Source organism: Amblyomma maculatum, chromosome 4, assembly GCF_055883805.1.
Source record: "Amblyomma maculatum isolate TAMU_Amacu chromosome 4, ASM5588380v1, whole genome shotgun sequence".
Taxonomy (NCBI): Eukaryota; Metazoa; Arthropoda; class Arachnida; order Ixodida; family Ixodidae; genus Amblyomma; species Amblyomma maculatum.
Genome location: NC_139347.1, coordinates 197,012,685 through 197,029,209, shown reverse-complemented (window position 1 = coordinate 197,029,209; position 16,525 = coordinate 197,012,685). Strand labels below are relative to the sequence as shown.

Genomic DNA, 16,525 nt, shown 5'->3' with positions numbered 1-16,525 from the left:
CAATTAAGGGTACCCGAGATATCAACACCAAGATATTTAATGCAGTTGAGGGATGAGACATTGGAACTGTTCAGAAGATAATTTGGGGTAGGGTATTTTTGTCGTCTATGGAAAGAAACAAGCGCAGTTTTGTTAGTGTTTAAGACCATAAGCCATCTACGACACCACTCTTCCAAAATTTGTAAATCGGACTGAAGAATATCGTTATCTGGAGCGCTATTAATAGAATGGTAAATCACACAATCGTCAACAAATAAGCGAATTTTTGATGAAATATTATTAGGTAAGTTATTGATGTAAATTAAGAAAAGGAGAGGGCCAAGGACTGTGCCTTGCGGCACACCAGAGAGTATGTTAGTTTGCGTACAAGTTGTATGGTTGGCCTCTACAAATTGCTGACGGTTAGTGAGAAAATCCTGAATCCAGTTGAAGACGAGCGGGTTAAGGTTTAGTTGCGAAAGTTTCAGTAGTAGCCATTTGTGAGGGGCTTTGTCAAAAGCCTTCTCGAAGTCGATGAAGAGGGCGTCAACCGGTATGTTAAGGTCTACGTTAATGCTTATGTCGTGAAGAAATAGTGCGAGTTGAGTTTCGCATGAAAGTCCTTTTTGAAATCCGTGCTGGTTAGCGTGAAAAAAACTTGGCAGATGTAAGAAAACTTGTGATATACGAGTAAATAATGTGTTTCAAGATTTTCGAACAGACGCTGGTTAGTGATATGGGCCGGTAGTTAGTAGAACCTGGCTTAGGAACTGGAGCAATCTTACCCACTTTCCAATCATGAGGGACGATGCCGGATGATAATGGCTGCTGAAAAATATGGGGCAAAATAATACTAGTGATTTCCTTTGTGTTTTTGAGCACTTTAGCATTGATGCCGTTGATGCCAGCTGATGACGTCAATTTTAAAGAATCGATTAGTTTCAAGATTCCATGGGATGCGAATGTGATATTCGTCTGGCTCTCTTGTGAAAACGGAAGAAAAGGTTAGATTGAGTATTTCCGCTACCTTGTCATTGGGGACAGGCTGTCCTTCCTTATCCATTAATGATAAAGGCTTATCGTTATCTTTGGGATTAATTGCATTCCATAATTGCTTTGGATTAGTGCGAAGTAAGTTAGGCAGGGTGGATTCATAAAAGGAGCGTTTAGATTTAGTAACCTCTGATGTGTATAGTTTGGATGTATCTCGGTATTTCTGCCATGCTTGTGGACAGTTGGTGTGTTTGGCTGCACGGAATTGTCGATTCTTCTTGTTTTTAAGACGCCTAAGTGTAGAATTAAACCATTAGGAGGAACTACGCTCGCTAATGCTTATGGTTGGAATATAGGTATTGATTAGTTCATGCATTTTAGATTTAAACATTGACCAGTTTTGCTCTACAGATCGCACATAAAAATTAACAGATAGAAATTCCCAAAACCTTGTTAGTTCTTCATTGAAATCTCGATAGTTACCTTTGTCGTATAATGTGAGTTTCTTGTTGGTTTTGGCTGCTCGATTAAGTTTGGTAAGGAATATTCCATGGACTACTTTATGATTGCTAACTTTATCTAGGTATGACAGAGGAGGAATTCTATCGGGATTTACCGGTCGCTTCGCTGTCTGGAACCAGAAGACGGGTGGTCGTGCACGACGGGCCCTCCCGTGTGTGTCGCATACTCCGTGCCTGCTATCCCCCGGCATTTGCCGGCTGGATTCGGAAGCTCTCTGTCATCTTCTCGCGAGAACCCACGTAGACGTCTTGGTGGTGCACCCATCTCTCGTTCTCTTTCCCCTAAAAGGAGGTATTTACGACCTCTTTCAGCTGGAACTGCCACGATGCTTGCTGGGGTGGCGGTGATCAGCAGCGGCGAAGGAAGAGGCAACTGGTTTTCAACAACCTTCTGCTACAATACTCATCTGTTTTCGACTTTGCCCAGCCCACTGGACCGCCTTCTATCCCTTCGTCTTGCACACGTCATGCCGTAGACACCGGTTCTTACCACCCGATTTGCCAGAAGCTCTATGGAGTGTCAACATGCGAGCACTAGGTGATCAATGAGCAAGTTCAAGAAATGCTTCACAAAGGGGTAATTCAGGAGTCTTGGAGTCCTTGGGCGGCCCCTGTAATCCTGGTGCGCAAGAAGGATGGTATCTGGAGCTTCTGCATCAATTATCGCTGTCTGAACGCCATCACTAAAAAGGATGTATGCCCACTACCTTGTATAGATGACGCCATTGACTGCCTTTCTGCCGCCTCTTACTTCTTGTAGGTCAACCTTAGATGAAGTTACTGGCAGATACCTGTGCACCCTAATGACAAGGAAAAAACTGCATTTGTCACGCTGGACGGGCTTTTTGAATTTAATGTTAGCCATTCGGACTTTGCAACGCGCTCACAATCTTCGAAAGATTTATGGACACGGTATTGCGCGATTTGAAGTGGGTAATTTGCACATGTTACCTGGACGATGTTGTCATATTTGGAAGGGCCTTCAATGAACATAATGAACGCTTAACTATTGTCTTGGACTGTTATCATAACACTAGCCTCGTCCTCAGTTTCAAGAAATGCCTGTTCGGCGAGCGCCAGGCAATGGTGCTGGGACACCTCGTTGACAAGCACGGGGTACAACCTGATCCTCAGAAAACAGTGGCGGCCGAAGCGTTCAAACCACCCAAGACTATCAAACAGTAAGATGTGTTGTCGGCCTAGTTGGTGCAGTACTTCAGACATCTTATAGTAGCGCGAACAAAAACACACACAAGACAGGGTACAGGACGAGCGCTAACTGCCAACTGTTTATTGGAAGGAAAGAGGAACGTATATTTAAACCCTCAGCCACTCAGGTGTTCATAGCCCCAATCGCACTCACCCCACCCGGTATCAAAATTCATCAATGACAAGCCTAGGCATGTGTGAATAAACACAACAAGGAAGCGATAAATAAATGATACAGATCTTAACAACAGTCAAACGTAGCAAAGCAGTGTGAAGACTTAAAGCAAAAGCATTCAAAACTAAACAACGTAAAAATTAGAGCTCACAACAAGGTAATAACCAAAGGTAACTAGCAAAGAGGCAATAGCAGTCAATCCCTCGTAGCAAAAGCAGTGTCCATAGCAAGGCAAAAGCAGTCTAACAAAAAGCCGTAAAAAACCAGAACAAACAACAAGGTAACAAAAGCATTTTAACAAAAAAAAACAACAAGGTAAGACCAAGGTAAAAAACCAAACCCAAGGGTAACTAACAAAAAAATTGTAGCAATAGCAGTCAATATCTCGTAGCAAAGGCAGTGTCATGTATACGAAGCAAAAGCAGTCAAAGTCTAAAAATTAAACAAGGTAAAAAATCTATATATAAAAATATTTAAAAAAAAAATGCCACTAATACCAAAGACAGGTCGTCCGAAGCAGGTTACAAACAGTGGACAATGGAATACTCATTTCAGATCATATTATCAAGGAAAGATACCTCACTGCTGTAGAGCACTACAGAAGACTCACTGATACAGTCAGTCCCTTTTTATAAAGTACGCTTCCATGATTTCACGTGCGAGTGAATTGCGGCTCTTGCCAAGAATCCTAATCTCATACAGCCGAGGTTGGCAACCCCTACAGGACACGCAATGCTTAGCCAAATTAGAACCTTCCCCCGTTGTTAATGATAAGTCATGTTCCCGTGCACGATCGTTCACGCAGCGTCCAGTCTGGCCTACATACACCTTTCCACAAGACATTGGTATCTCGTAGACAACTCCGATGGCGCATTCCGCAAAGGGCCTAGCATGTTTCTTGCCACAGCCGCTCTTCTTTGCTCCTTGTTTGGCGATACGGGGGCATAGCTTTGCCATTTTGAAACCTGCTGAAAACACCATCGGCACTTTGTACCTCCCCGCCACCTTCTTCAAGTTGTGTGACACCTTGTGCACATACGGCATGACTACAGGTTTACCTTTGCTTTCAGCCCTTTGCCGCGCTTTTCCCTTTATCTTTTGCAGCAATGTCTCAGCCACAGTCGCCACGATCGCACAGGGGAAACCGGCAGAAGAAAGCCTGTCCACCTGATCATTAAAACTTTCCTGCATTTTGTGCGGACACGACTTCATGAGGGCGGATTCCTGTCGTGTTCCACTCTTAAAGGTTAAGCGTTCTACCAATACCATCCAGAAGAAGAAGAGGGTGTTAGTTCTACTGGGGTGTGTCAAGCGAGAGAGAGAGAAAGAAAGGAGCGCAACCGTGCCCATGACAGAGTAGTTCGGTGTTCCTAGCTCGTAGTTCATAGACCATCGTTCGCACACCGGCGTTTGTAGCATGGATGAAATAAACATTGTGTGCATCGTATGCAGTGCTGTCTGTCTTGGGAAGTCGAGGGGGTAGTGATAAGCCTTGACAAGCCAAGATAAACCACGAAAAGCCGAGATAAGCTAAGATAAACCAAAGGAAAAGCCAGGACAAGCCAAGATAACCCAAGCTCACACTATGTATATCCTGGCATAGCAGAGCTAAGCCACTCCCAATTTATTTTTAACCTCAGTTCCACATGTGTCACTTGTGGTGACGTGGTGTATCGTCAAAAACAGGGAGCCTGTATAGGTTCATGCATTATGCCAGTTGTAACTGTCATTTTTCTTGCTTATTGTGACAACCTATGGCTGCACAGTAGCAGAAACCTAAAGCTCAGGACGTTAAAATGTTCAGATCTGTGGATGATTTCTTGGTGCTTTTTAACCATCATGAAGGTAACACCAACCCTGCTGTAGCAGAGCTGCTTGCTGCTTTTAATGAATCCCTCGACCCACTAACAGTTACGTATGAAAAAATTATTGATGGTGCCATTCGGTTCCTCAGTGTCAAGCTTTTGCTCTTTCCACATGAAGCCTGCTGGATGTACCAACCTAAAGGCAACAAAGGCTTGTTGCCAATTTACCTCTGCACATTCTAAATTAGTGAAAAGAACAGTTAAGCTCTGTTTTCAAAATGCTGTGGAAAAATCTTGCCCAAAATTGATCTATGATAACTTTAAGCAGCAAGTGGGTAGGCTTAAAGACGCAGAGTACCCATATCAAATATTGATCTTGGTGGCAGAAGGCATGGTCAAAATCTTCATGCCAGAAAAACAGCAGCCAGCCAGGATGCAGGTAGAAAAAAGCACACGCCGCTTCGCACTTCACGCCGACTCTTTAACTCTTTAAGTTTACAACGCATACACGGCTCCACTAGCTCTTTCAATAAATCTCTCCTACCAAGCGCTATTTCGTTATGGAATGAACTCCCTGATGCCATTGTCACTGAAACAGAACCAAATAAATTCAGGCAATTATTAACAGTACATTTCAAGTACTGAATGATTCTTCCGCGCTTCTTAGTGCGTGTCGTTTTTTCAGGTTGTTCTTGAGCAGCAGTGTCTTTTATGTTGATGTTTAACGTTGATGTTTTGTTTTTTAGAATAGTTACAAGATGAACCCTGTACCATGTATTTCTGTTTTATATTATTGTATTATCGACCAATGTATTATGTCACGGTTGTTCCCCCCCTTATGTAACGCCTTAACAAAAGGGCCCTTAAGGGTAAATAAATGATGATGATGATGATGATGAAGATGCAGTCATGATTCGATACATCCACAAGGTATCGCATAACTTGGAGAGAATTGCTGCTCGCGTGAAAACAAGTGGTTCTCTCCGCACCAGACAAGTTGGCAAAATTGTGTAAAATAATAGCCTAACCAGAAAGGAATGCCTGTGATTGTAAAAAGAAACACAAAGCCCCTGTGGTCACATGCGAAAAAGCAGTTGTGTATAGGATTCCACTGACATGCGGAAAGACATAGTTTGGTCAAACGGGCACTGTTAAAATGATAGGATCCGTGAGCACAAGAGCAATTTAGAGTGAAAAAGGGATAGGAATTTTGTTGGCCATTTTTAGGACTGCAAGTGTGAACTGTGCTTCCAAAGTACGAAAGTAATAAGCTGATACCGAGACCAAATAGCACGAGAAATTATTGAGGCAGTAAAACATAGCAGATGGCAGAGTAACATGCATAAGCAGCACTTCCCTAACACATCAAGCGAAGGAAAGGGCTTTTTTGGAAGGGAGTGGGTGACGTACTAAGACATGTGACGGGACTGTTTATCGACTTTTTATCAGCCGCTGTGTATAAAAGGATAAGCTTCATGAATAAAAATCCAGTTGTGGGTTCAAAGCAATGTTTGTTTGTGTCTTTCTTTATGTAATGTTCAACCAACTCACCCAAGCCACTCTGCTTCATTATACTTCCATTATTATAGCCTGTGTTCAATTATATGCCATCCTGTAAAAATCTGAATGGAGATTGACAGTATCTGAAATAAGTAAACTGCAGCTTTTATGCTCTGGTGCATGATTATGATCCATTCCCTGCTTGTTGCAGCCTGGCCACCGGCACACCAACAGGGCCGTGTGGGTTCGGGTCCTGTCGTGCATGGAGCGCTTCTTGACGGTTGCCCTGCGCATCTGGTTCCCCAAGGCCGAAGGCAAGGACGGGGCTTCTGCAATGTCTGGTGCTGGCGGTAGCAGTGTGTCGGATGCAAAAACCGTGTACGTCAATGCCAAGTCTGCTGGATTCACCTTGTACCAGAACGGCCTGGAGCCCCAGCCACGGGCCTCTGCTTTCGGTCTCTACGGAGGCCTGCTGTCAGTCGCAGCCACCACCGCCAGTGGCTCTAGTATGGCTGGCACCAGCAGCAGCAGCAGTCGTGACAATGCGCGCGAATTTGCCCTGGACTTGGTCCCCCTGCTTCTGGACATGTGGGTCGAGGCCGACCCAGATGCTGGTGCGTGTGGGGCTTTCACTCTGCTGAGGTGATAAGTGTTTAATCGACTCCCGACTTTGGCGGCCTTATTTAGGGGAAGGCTGAATGCAAAATGTCCCGATACTCTGTGATGTCAATCTATAAATAATTGGCACGGTGTGGTCATAAGGTTTCATGTCCCACAGTTGCATATGGCATACCTGCCAACTCTTCCGAATTTTTCGTAAAATATACGAATTTTGACCAGTCTCACGATTTTACGAATCTTGCGTGAAATTTTACGGAAAATTTATAGTTTCTAAAAAAGAAGTGCGGACATCTATTAACACTATTATGGTACCTTTCGCGGCCACGAGAGAGCAACACATATTCGTGATATAGGTAAACATCAGCAGCTGCAAACGTTGCAGTGGCTTCTATCGTCTACTCGGGGGGGGGGACATGAATCCATATCCAAAACTCGATGTCGCCTCTGCCAGGCTATATAGTATCTCTAGTCAGGCTGGTCAGGCCTGGCCTGCACAAACCTGTGTTCACGTGTTTGGACGACCTGGGTGTTGGCCTCTGTTTTTGTTTGATCCGGCGCAGTGCGACTCTGGTGTTTTAACAGTAGCGGTTTCGCGGTGCAATGGCGGGCGCAAAGCCGCGACAGTACATGTCAGAATTTCCATGCTTCATGCCGTCTAAGAAAAGAGAGAAGTTCGGAGTTTGCACCACATGTGCCTGTAATGTTAACTTTTCACATGGTGGCAAGTCCGACATCAAGCTCCGCATTGCTTCAAAAAAGCACCAAGGATACCTGTGAGCCGCGGATAGCCTGCCAAGCCTGACAAGTTTTGTATGTAGTGATAGCAACCTCGATGTGATTCATGCAGAACGCCATTTCACGGCGTTTTTAGTTGAACACAACATCCCGCTAAGTGTCAGTGATCACGCTGGACCACTTTTAGGAGGCAAAGTTAGCAACCGTAACAGCATTGCAAAAATAAATCGTGACACAATGGAGTTTTTGCTCATTACTCTACAGGACACTGATTTTTCTTCTGGGTTAGTGAGCAAGCTTATTGCTAAAGGTAAATTCTTGGAAACAGAAAAAGTGTCCTGGCTAAAAAATATGGAAATCGTGTCACCAGGAGCGTTTCATCAAAGTAGTCTTATGTCGTCTACAAATAGGGCACACACATCTAATGCACAATTTTTTTACTAACGGAGAAAGATAAAATATGGGAATTCTGTGATGAGGAGCTCACTGTAAATCACATTTTAATGGCATGTACAGAACTCGAAGGCTTGAGAAAAAAAATATTTTACCTTATTTTATAGTCAACACATCCCATTCCACCCAGCACTGCTTTTAAGAGAACATACACTTGTTCATTTTTCACAAGTTTTAACGTTCCTAAAAAATCCAACTTTTTACACCAGCTATAGTATTTTAAACATCTAACCCTGTGTTTTATACTCGTTACATCCCATTTCATTCAGGACTGATTTTAGGAGAACACGCTTTTGTTCATTTCTTTACAAATTCTAACATATCTCAAGAAATAAAATTTTTTTTTACCAACAACTATAGTAATCCAGACATCTAACCCTGTGTTTGGCGCTTGATAGCCGTAGTTGCTTATGCGCCATAAGACCACATACAGTAGAATCTGGATGGTACGAAGTCCAAGGGAGCACGCAAAATATTTGTATCATCCCGAATTCGTATGATCCAAAACAAGTCAACTTCCACATAAGAATGAATTGAAAACGAACCAAACTTTATTATGGCGAACTACTTGCGGCCGAAAAAGTCCGGACAAGCGCCACCTGAAAGGCATAAAACCGTGCAGCGGTTTCGTCGCTCACGCTGCCGGCACTTACTGTGCGGCGCAGAACGTCCAAAGCGTGAAGAGTATCTGCCATTGACGGCGGCTGATCACGCTCGTCAGCATCACCATCGCTGTTAGGCTCATTTTCACAATCATCCGCTTCGTTGACCAAGTCTTCAATAGACCTCAGCCCACAGGTCGCGATGTTGTCGTCCGCGGTAACGAAGTCTCGAGCCGAAGCTTCAGTTTCCTGATTGTCCCAGCCATCAATCGTGAAGTCTTCATCTGGCTCTTGACAATCTCCAGCCGAAGCCGCATTAAGTCCGATGGCAAATCCGCACTTTCTAAAACAGTTCGACATTGTGTCTGAAGTTACACTATCCCACGACATGGCTAGAAAGCGCAAAGCATCTAAGAGACTGATCCGCAAGTTTGCTTCCTTACGGTCAATTTTCGCCAGCAGACGCCTCACTAGAAGTCCTTTGAGATGATGTTTTACATTTCTAATTATCCCAGCGTCCAGTGGCTGAAGATGGCTTGTAGTGTTCGCCGGCAGGAACCTGACTTTCACGTTATTGAATGTCATTTCCTTTGGGTGGGCAGAGCATTGGTTCGTGAAAAGCAAAATTGTCCGGTTTCTTGACGCCATTTTCTGATCAAGGCTTGTCAAGAACTCGCGGAAAAAATCTCCAGTCATCCACGCCTTTCGGTTACCTTTGTAAAAGACAGACAAACGCTCCCCCGATCGGAAACACCTCTGTTTCTTTGACTTACCGATGATGGTAAGCTGGGGTTTCTCGGATCCATCCGAGTTGCATCAAAAGAGTACTGTTGCTCTCTCCTTGCCTGTCTGGTGACCCTGGCATGCCTGGCCTTTTACGCACAAACTTCTTTCCGCTTGAAAAAGAGGCCCACCTCGTCGGCATTAAATATGTCGGGTGGCACATGCTCTGAAATCGGCGCTGGCAGCGTGTTCAGCCACTCATCTACAGCTGAATGGTCCACTTTCTTGCCTTCACCTGAGACGATCCGGTAGACAAGTCTGTGCCGCTCCTTGAACCGGTGCAGCCATCCCCCAGACGCTTGGAAATTTTCAATTCCAAGCAAAAGCGCGACGGTGTCGGCTTTTTCACGCAGCACCTTGCCGTCCACGTTGACGCCCGGCAGCTGTCGCTTCGCGGAACCAAGTCAGCAGAACCTCTTCCAGCTTGGCATGGGTCGCTGTTTTAGCCTGCTTCACGTTCGCACCGAAGTGCTGCACATTTTTCAAGATATCTCGCTGCCCAACAATGGTACAGAGCGTTGACGGTGCCAACCCGAGCTCTTTTGCTAAGTCGATGCGCTTCTTTTTAGGGTTTTCGTCAACCCTCTTCAGCACATCAGGCTTTTCCTTAAAAGAAAGGGCTTTATGCTTTCGCGACATTTCCGCAGCAGCGAACGCTTGCGTCTTTGTAACGTTTGGGCAGTTCACGACACAGCGAAGGACAGAAAGAAGAGGCAAACGGAGAACTGCTGCAGCGGCAGCCAGCGTCACAGGCCTCCTGGGAACAGCCGGCGAGACAACTTTTCGATAGACCAATGAGCTGCCAGCAAATGAGTGACATACATGACTGGGCCCGTGCCTCGCCTTCGCCGTCCTTGTCTAGTGCTCGTCGGTTTGCTACGAAAGGGAGGTGGGGGTAGGGTGGCTAGCACGGTATGGTGGGGGGTTGGATAGGAGAGGCAGCGGCCGCGGTGGGTGTGAGCTCTTGTGCTGAGCCGCTCGGTGGCTTTGTGCGTTTGTACAACGTTCGTTTGTATCATTCGCGGCGGGGAGTGGAGAGGAGTTACCGGCGGCCGCGTCGGGTATGTTCCCCTCTTGAGGCCAGCCGTGCTGGCCCGCTTGCATGCGCCACTGGTTTGCACATTCGTATCAACAGCGGCGAGTTCAGAAACTCTTCTCATCACCCCGAATCTGAACGTATTCTATACAATGTAGTCCGTTCAAAGCATTCTTAAAATTCGTATCATCCCGAAATTCGTATCAGCCTTAATCATATCATCGAGATTCTACTGTACAACTAACTTTTTCTTTTTTTTCATTAATCAAGGACATATGTTCAGTAATTAGGCATTGAATTACGAGACAGCATCTTCAGGACCATATCGTCATCAGCAGCTGATATAGTAAGGACCTTGGTAGAGTAAAGATTTTTTATAATCCCAGTGACTTTGCTATACAGTCAAAGCTAGTTAATTCGATCCTTGATTATTCGAATTTTCAGATAATTAAAACTACACTACTTGGTCTGGCCTAGCTCTATAGAGGTCTATGTTTAAAAAAGCCCATTAATTCGAACGAGAGTCGGTTCTGCGACGGATAATTCGAACTGTGCACTGCCGCGTCTGGGTGGCCTGGCGTCCAGCACCTGGCCAAAAAAACATGTTCGCGATAATGTAGCGTAGATACATGCACACAGAGTAGTTGTATTTACAGATATTTACAAAGATGGCCAGATGAACAACTTCAGGCCATGCGGCGCCCAGCACGAATCACACGCACTTTGTCGTCCTTATGCTCCCCACATTACACACGCGAGCACAGAACTTTGTCCTTTTCGTCCCTTGACATAATTCCCGGAGGCAAAAGCACCGTCCCTGTGCTAAGTAGAAGACGGATCAGGTGCATGATAAGGCATGAGGCGAACCACGTGAACGTCGGTGGCAGGGTGGGTGGAGGACGGAGAATGGGGGGCAACCTCATATGGCATGTCATATGTCATATGAAGGCATAGTTAGAGGCTGCACACGTCCAAAAGGGGACAGAAGATGAAAGCAGGTAAAACCGTGGGAGAGGGGATAAAAGCTTCAATCTCGCCATGACCGGTCCAGCGGTCAGTGCCGTCATAGGTTAGGGTTTGGCGGCCGATGTAGCGGCGGCCTGCTCTTCTCTTACACACAGTCTCCGAAACTTGCAACCAAATGCTCATTAATTCGACCTCCGTTAATTTGGAAAGGGGCATAAGTATTTCTGTTGGCGTGGTTCCAGCCAACGCCTGTGAAATGCTATGATGTCGGACGGCGCTACGGGTTTCCAAATAAAATGCAGGCAAAACGAAAGCACGTGATCATCATGCCAATTTTTAGCATTGTCTGCTTCAAAAGGTGCCCGCAGAATCACGCCTTTCAATGATTGTGTGGCAGCGGACGGTGCCTGCCTCAAGCGTGGCATGATAAAGCAAACATACTGAAAATGAGGCTTGTGCAACTGGATGAAGCACTGCGAAGAAGTTCGCTGTGGAATGCGACAGTGCGAAATGAAGGGATTTGCTTACGACTTTCTTTTTCTCGCATTCTCAGTGGTGAAAGTGGGGAGTAGGTTCATTATGCGATGGGGTTGTTACACAAGCAACCACAGTAAATTTACCATAATGTAAGTGGTTCTTGCCAGTTTTCTCAAGGCCATTCGATAATTCCAACTTTTTTTCTCAGTCCCATGAAGTTCGAATTATTGAGCTTTTCCTGTAATGCAGAGCTTTCCATTAGAGCATTTCCCATAATCTGTGTGTAGCCATGAGAAGGGAAATCCTGTACACTACACTATAGCATTTTCCTCCTTTTTAAGAAGAATGCCGTAGAATGGATGTAGCTGCAGTAGTGAGAAAGGGAATGGACTAGGTAGTCAGTTTTGTTAAGGCACAGGTGGAAATCTGAATGCACCTGCTAATCAATGTCACTTGTTCATTTAACGCGTGTCCAAAATAAAAGAAGAAAAACACACATAGTGCTGCATTTCAGTTTCCTTCCCATTTTATTTGTTAAGGATGAGGGCCTATGCTGCGCTTGCTTTTTTTCATGCGTGTTAGTGCATCATCATGTGTGCCCACTAAGCAAGTGTCTGTGCCAGTTGATTAGAACTCGGCCATGGTCAGTGCCTGTAGCCTCATCAAGTGCCACAGTTCACATTTTTTGGAGCCTTGCTTTCCTCATGAGAAGCGTGAGCAGCATAAAGTGTGAGCAGGAAGCGCTGAAAATCTTTTACAATATTTTGTACCAAAATTGTGATGCAACTGTTCTTGTGCAGCATTCAGTTTTGTGCCATACCATTTCAGTTAGTGGCTTGTTTGCAATGGGGATTCAAACCTACGACGTATCTCTAATTATGTGCCGTTGATTCTAAGTGTTAACAACATTTAACAATTCACCAAACTCCTCGCCGGTCTCTCAACACCAGACTGCCAAGAAAAATCATGGAGAACAATGTTTTTTTAAGTCGTGGGTCGATTAAGTAATGTTAAAGCGTGGATGTGTTCTTCTTTACTTACAGTAGACACCCTTTCAGATAAATATGTAGAAATTAGATGATTTGTTTGTCTTATCGCAAGTTCATCTAAACGGAATTGCCCCTAAATCAATATGCGAGCATGCTAGATGCGGCGAAATGTAAGCTCAATGAAAGCAATAAAATAGCCTTCCAGATAGAGAATAGAGCATTTATTGCAGCATGCATGAAGTGAGCTGAAGACAGGGAGCACAGAACAAGCTCACAATATCCCACTTGAAAAGCCTGCAGGAGTAGCTCTGTGGTTAGGGTAGTCGACCGCCCATTCGGAGAACAGAAATTTAATCTCAGTGCTGCGGCAGCTTTTCAATCGAAGCAAAAAGCAAGGTGCCCTTATGCAATACAAGTTGTGCCAGTTAACGCTTTCCTGTCCGTGGGAAAAGGGGTAGTTCTTGGTTGGTGTCATCAATATTTTTTTTCTTTAACAAAACTTGCTTGGTACAGGAGTGTCTAGTATCAAATTGTAGAGGAGGAATTTCTCTTTACAATGGTATTAGTGACAATTCAACATATTTATTTTATAAGTGATGAAAAATGAATAGGCATCGAACAGGAAAGTGTTAAAGGTGATAAAAGTTTCCAGAGCCCTTCACTACATCATCCCTCATAGCTTCATTCGGTTTGAGACTTGAAAGCTGACCTACTTGAAAATGGCACTGGTCTTTTTATGGCTCATAACTCGCCAGCGTGTCAGTCTGTGCGTCCATGAGAAGTGTCCCACTTCTTCGTGAGATCCCATGGGATACCACGGGATTCCACTTGTCAGTTATCCTGATGACGTGATCAGAAAAAGCTGGGTGTGGTTTAGCTCTGGTTAACCTTAGTTGTATTGCGAAAGCAATGGCTGCATAGTACGCTTGTGTCCAAATGAAGAGTCGGGTGCATAAGTTCACTCACCAGTGCTAGATCATTTTTATGCCACTGCTGGTCGCACACAGAACACACACTTCCAAAGGGGTTGTTCGTGAAGTGGCAGCGAAACGCTCGCATGGCCGACCCGTGCTCGCCCACTCTTAGTGCAAAGTCCGCACGCTGACCACCTTCGACGTCTCCAGGCTCAACGATTGAACCGGCCGAAGCCCTCTTCTTTTCTCGAGGCGTGCAGTGCGCTCTTCATCCATTTCTTCTGCATGCTGTCTCCTGAGGGTTTCGTTGCGCCTGCCATTTGTGGCTACGGCATACGAGTGTGGAGCGCTTTGGCTGCGGGCTGCCGAGCGTTGCATTGAACACATTGAACGCATCAAATTTCACCAGCGTTTTAGGTACTGGGGGTAAAGGCATTTATTCTCTCTAATACTCCCTCTATTACTCTCTAAGGCATCTAATACTCCAGTCACAGGGCACTTCTCTAAGGTCTTTACTGCAAAGGTGGTTTATTGTTCTAAAGGGGCAAAACCAAAAAAGGAGCAGCGGCGCAGCTACATAGCAAGTGCAAAGGAGATAGATACAATGATGATGATAGACGCAACCATCATTAGCGCCATCTGTCGACTGACAAAATAACTTTAATATATAAAACAGTTGAACATGGAAACATGAAATAAATAGTACATTAGCCAGCAAATACTGCCCAGTGAAAAATGAGCGCACAGCAAAATGGGCAATGAAGTGAAGACATTACATAAGGAGAAAGCAAAGCATGTTAAGGCGGTTGCTGAAAACTATTGAAATGGTAAGGCCTTACAAGTACCCGTGTGACAGGGGTATAAATATGGGGGACACTTCAGCTCCGCCTTTAAGGGTATGACGCGATAGTGTAGACTACCAGCCCACATATAAAGCCTCGGTTTAACCAAGGTATTTGAATGTGTCTTAGTGGCCAACAGGGGTAACGTGAATACCAGGGTCCTCGCAGGCTGATTCTGACATAACCGTTCCATGTGAAACGAGAGACCCGAGTTGGCTGCTCCTGCCATTTGTGGTTACGGCATGCGAGCATACGTGACGAGCTGAGCTGGCTGGCGTAGTGTTGCTTTCGCAACAAAATCAAATCCTGTCTCCACCGAGAATCAAACCCCCATCCCTCAGAGCCCCAGCTGAGTGCTTTAACCAACTGCGCCATGCCTGGGATTGTGGAACGTGCATCATAATTCTCCGTGTCTACTGTGAGGATGATAGTTGCAGTATTCCGAGCGTGACAGATACTGCGCCTTTCTTTTCCTGTAAACCAATTGTAGCACGCTGGTGAACTCTGATGCGTTCAACATAATGCTGGTTGTGTTTGACAAGGAGCTTTCCATGTACCGTGTGCAGCAGCAATGCTCAGGCTTTTGCATTTCTCCACCGCAAATTCTGCAGTGCTCTCGGATTCTTTTTTTTTTAATTCATTATCTTATCTTTCTCAGTATATCACTGAATCTGTGGGAGGCAGCGTGTGGCATATGACACACGCACGATTTTGTTACCTGCGCATGTCAGATCTTTGGCACCGCAGGCTGATTTAGCCCACATTTCCGTTCCGGCAAAAAAGCTTTCCCCCAAGGAAGCATGCTCCCACAGATAGCTTCCCTGCAGTCCTCCACGATGATGCACAAAAGCCATTTTTGTGTGGGCATGCTCTCTTGCATGCAACCATGTTACATAGATTTCTTCCTTGACCTCGTCGCATGGTCGGCCCTTTAGTACAGTTGCGAATGTTCATCTCAATCGAAGGACACATGATACCGTTTATCTGAAGTGCATTTCTTTTTACATTGAGTCCGATGGGAAACCAACCTATGGTGTCACATTGTTCTTATTATCTCAAAATTGATCTTAGAAGTCCAGTAATTGTTCTTACCTGTTGTCCATTAAGAAAACTCATTTCGACGATTAGTGTGTCAAATATAAGCATGACAGTGTCATCACTGCCTATGTCACCATGGAGCCACAATCATCGACAGCACTCCAAAAGCGAAAGGAAGAAAAAGGCCAAAAGTTATGTGTCCATCTCTGCCCATCTGGACTGCAGCTCGGGGGCTTCTAAGGGGTGGAGCGAGCAAAAAAATGAGACAGCAGTATGTTTGGCATCCTCAGACTGCAACCTCGAGTGGCTGTTTGTTTTTCTTCCAATATAGTAGCTTGTGTGCTTTTAATGCAAATTTGAGCTGCCAAGAGTCTCCAGGAGAAGTCATTTTGTTTTTTCTGTCGTCAGGGGGCTCACAGGAGGTATAATGCTCGTCTCGTTGCATGTTTGAGGCAGTATCCGAGACCAGTTGCTGAATGCTATCAGTCAAAGAGACTCCCAGTTAGCAGCCTAAACCATGTCTGTGAGAGCACTTATTTGTTATTCCCTGCGTGGGGATATAGTTTTTCTCAATTGTTATTCTCTCATTGCTTCATGTTTTCTTTTCTAGGGGAGGGCATGCAGAGGGACTCTCTGGTCATTATCGACTGCATCCTGCGTGTGCTGCTTTTGCTCATCGAGTGGCTTCGCAAGGAAAGCAGCTCAAATGTCAGTTTGCTCATTATCTTTCTCTTGGCTCAAGGGGTAACACCCCTCTTGGAAACATATTTTCTTATTAATGGGCAGATTTGCACCACTTGTGCATATTCTCATGCTCATTCCAACACTGCAAACTGTTTTTACCAAATGCTAGTAGTTCTAAATATATTCAGGAAAACTGAAAAACT

The 16,525-nt window shown here is 45.0% G+C and overlaps 1 protein-coding gene across 1 annotated transcript in view; it reads left to right on the top strand.

Annotated features, from left to right (window-relative positions):
• Positions 1 to 16,525, top strand: part of LOC146193957 (testis-expressed protein 10) — a 160,578-nt gene that overhangs the window by 33,152 nt on the left and 110,901 nt on the right. Inside the window, exons 4-5 of the mRNA XM_084602907.1 lie at positions 6,394 to 6,796; positions 16,249 to 16,346. Of these exons, the coding sequence (XP_084459033.1) occupies positions 6,394 to 6,796; positions 16,249 to 16,346 (501 nt within the window). The remainder of the gene's footprint in view (positions 1 to 6,393; positions 6,797 to 16,248; positions 16,347 to 16,525) is intronic.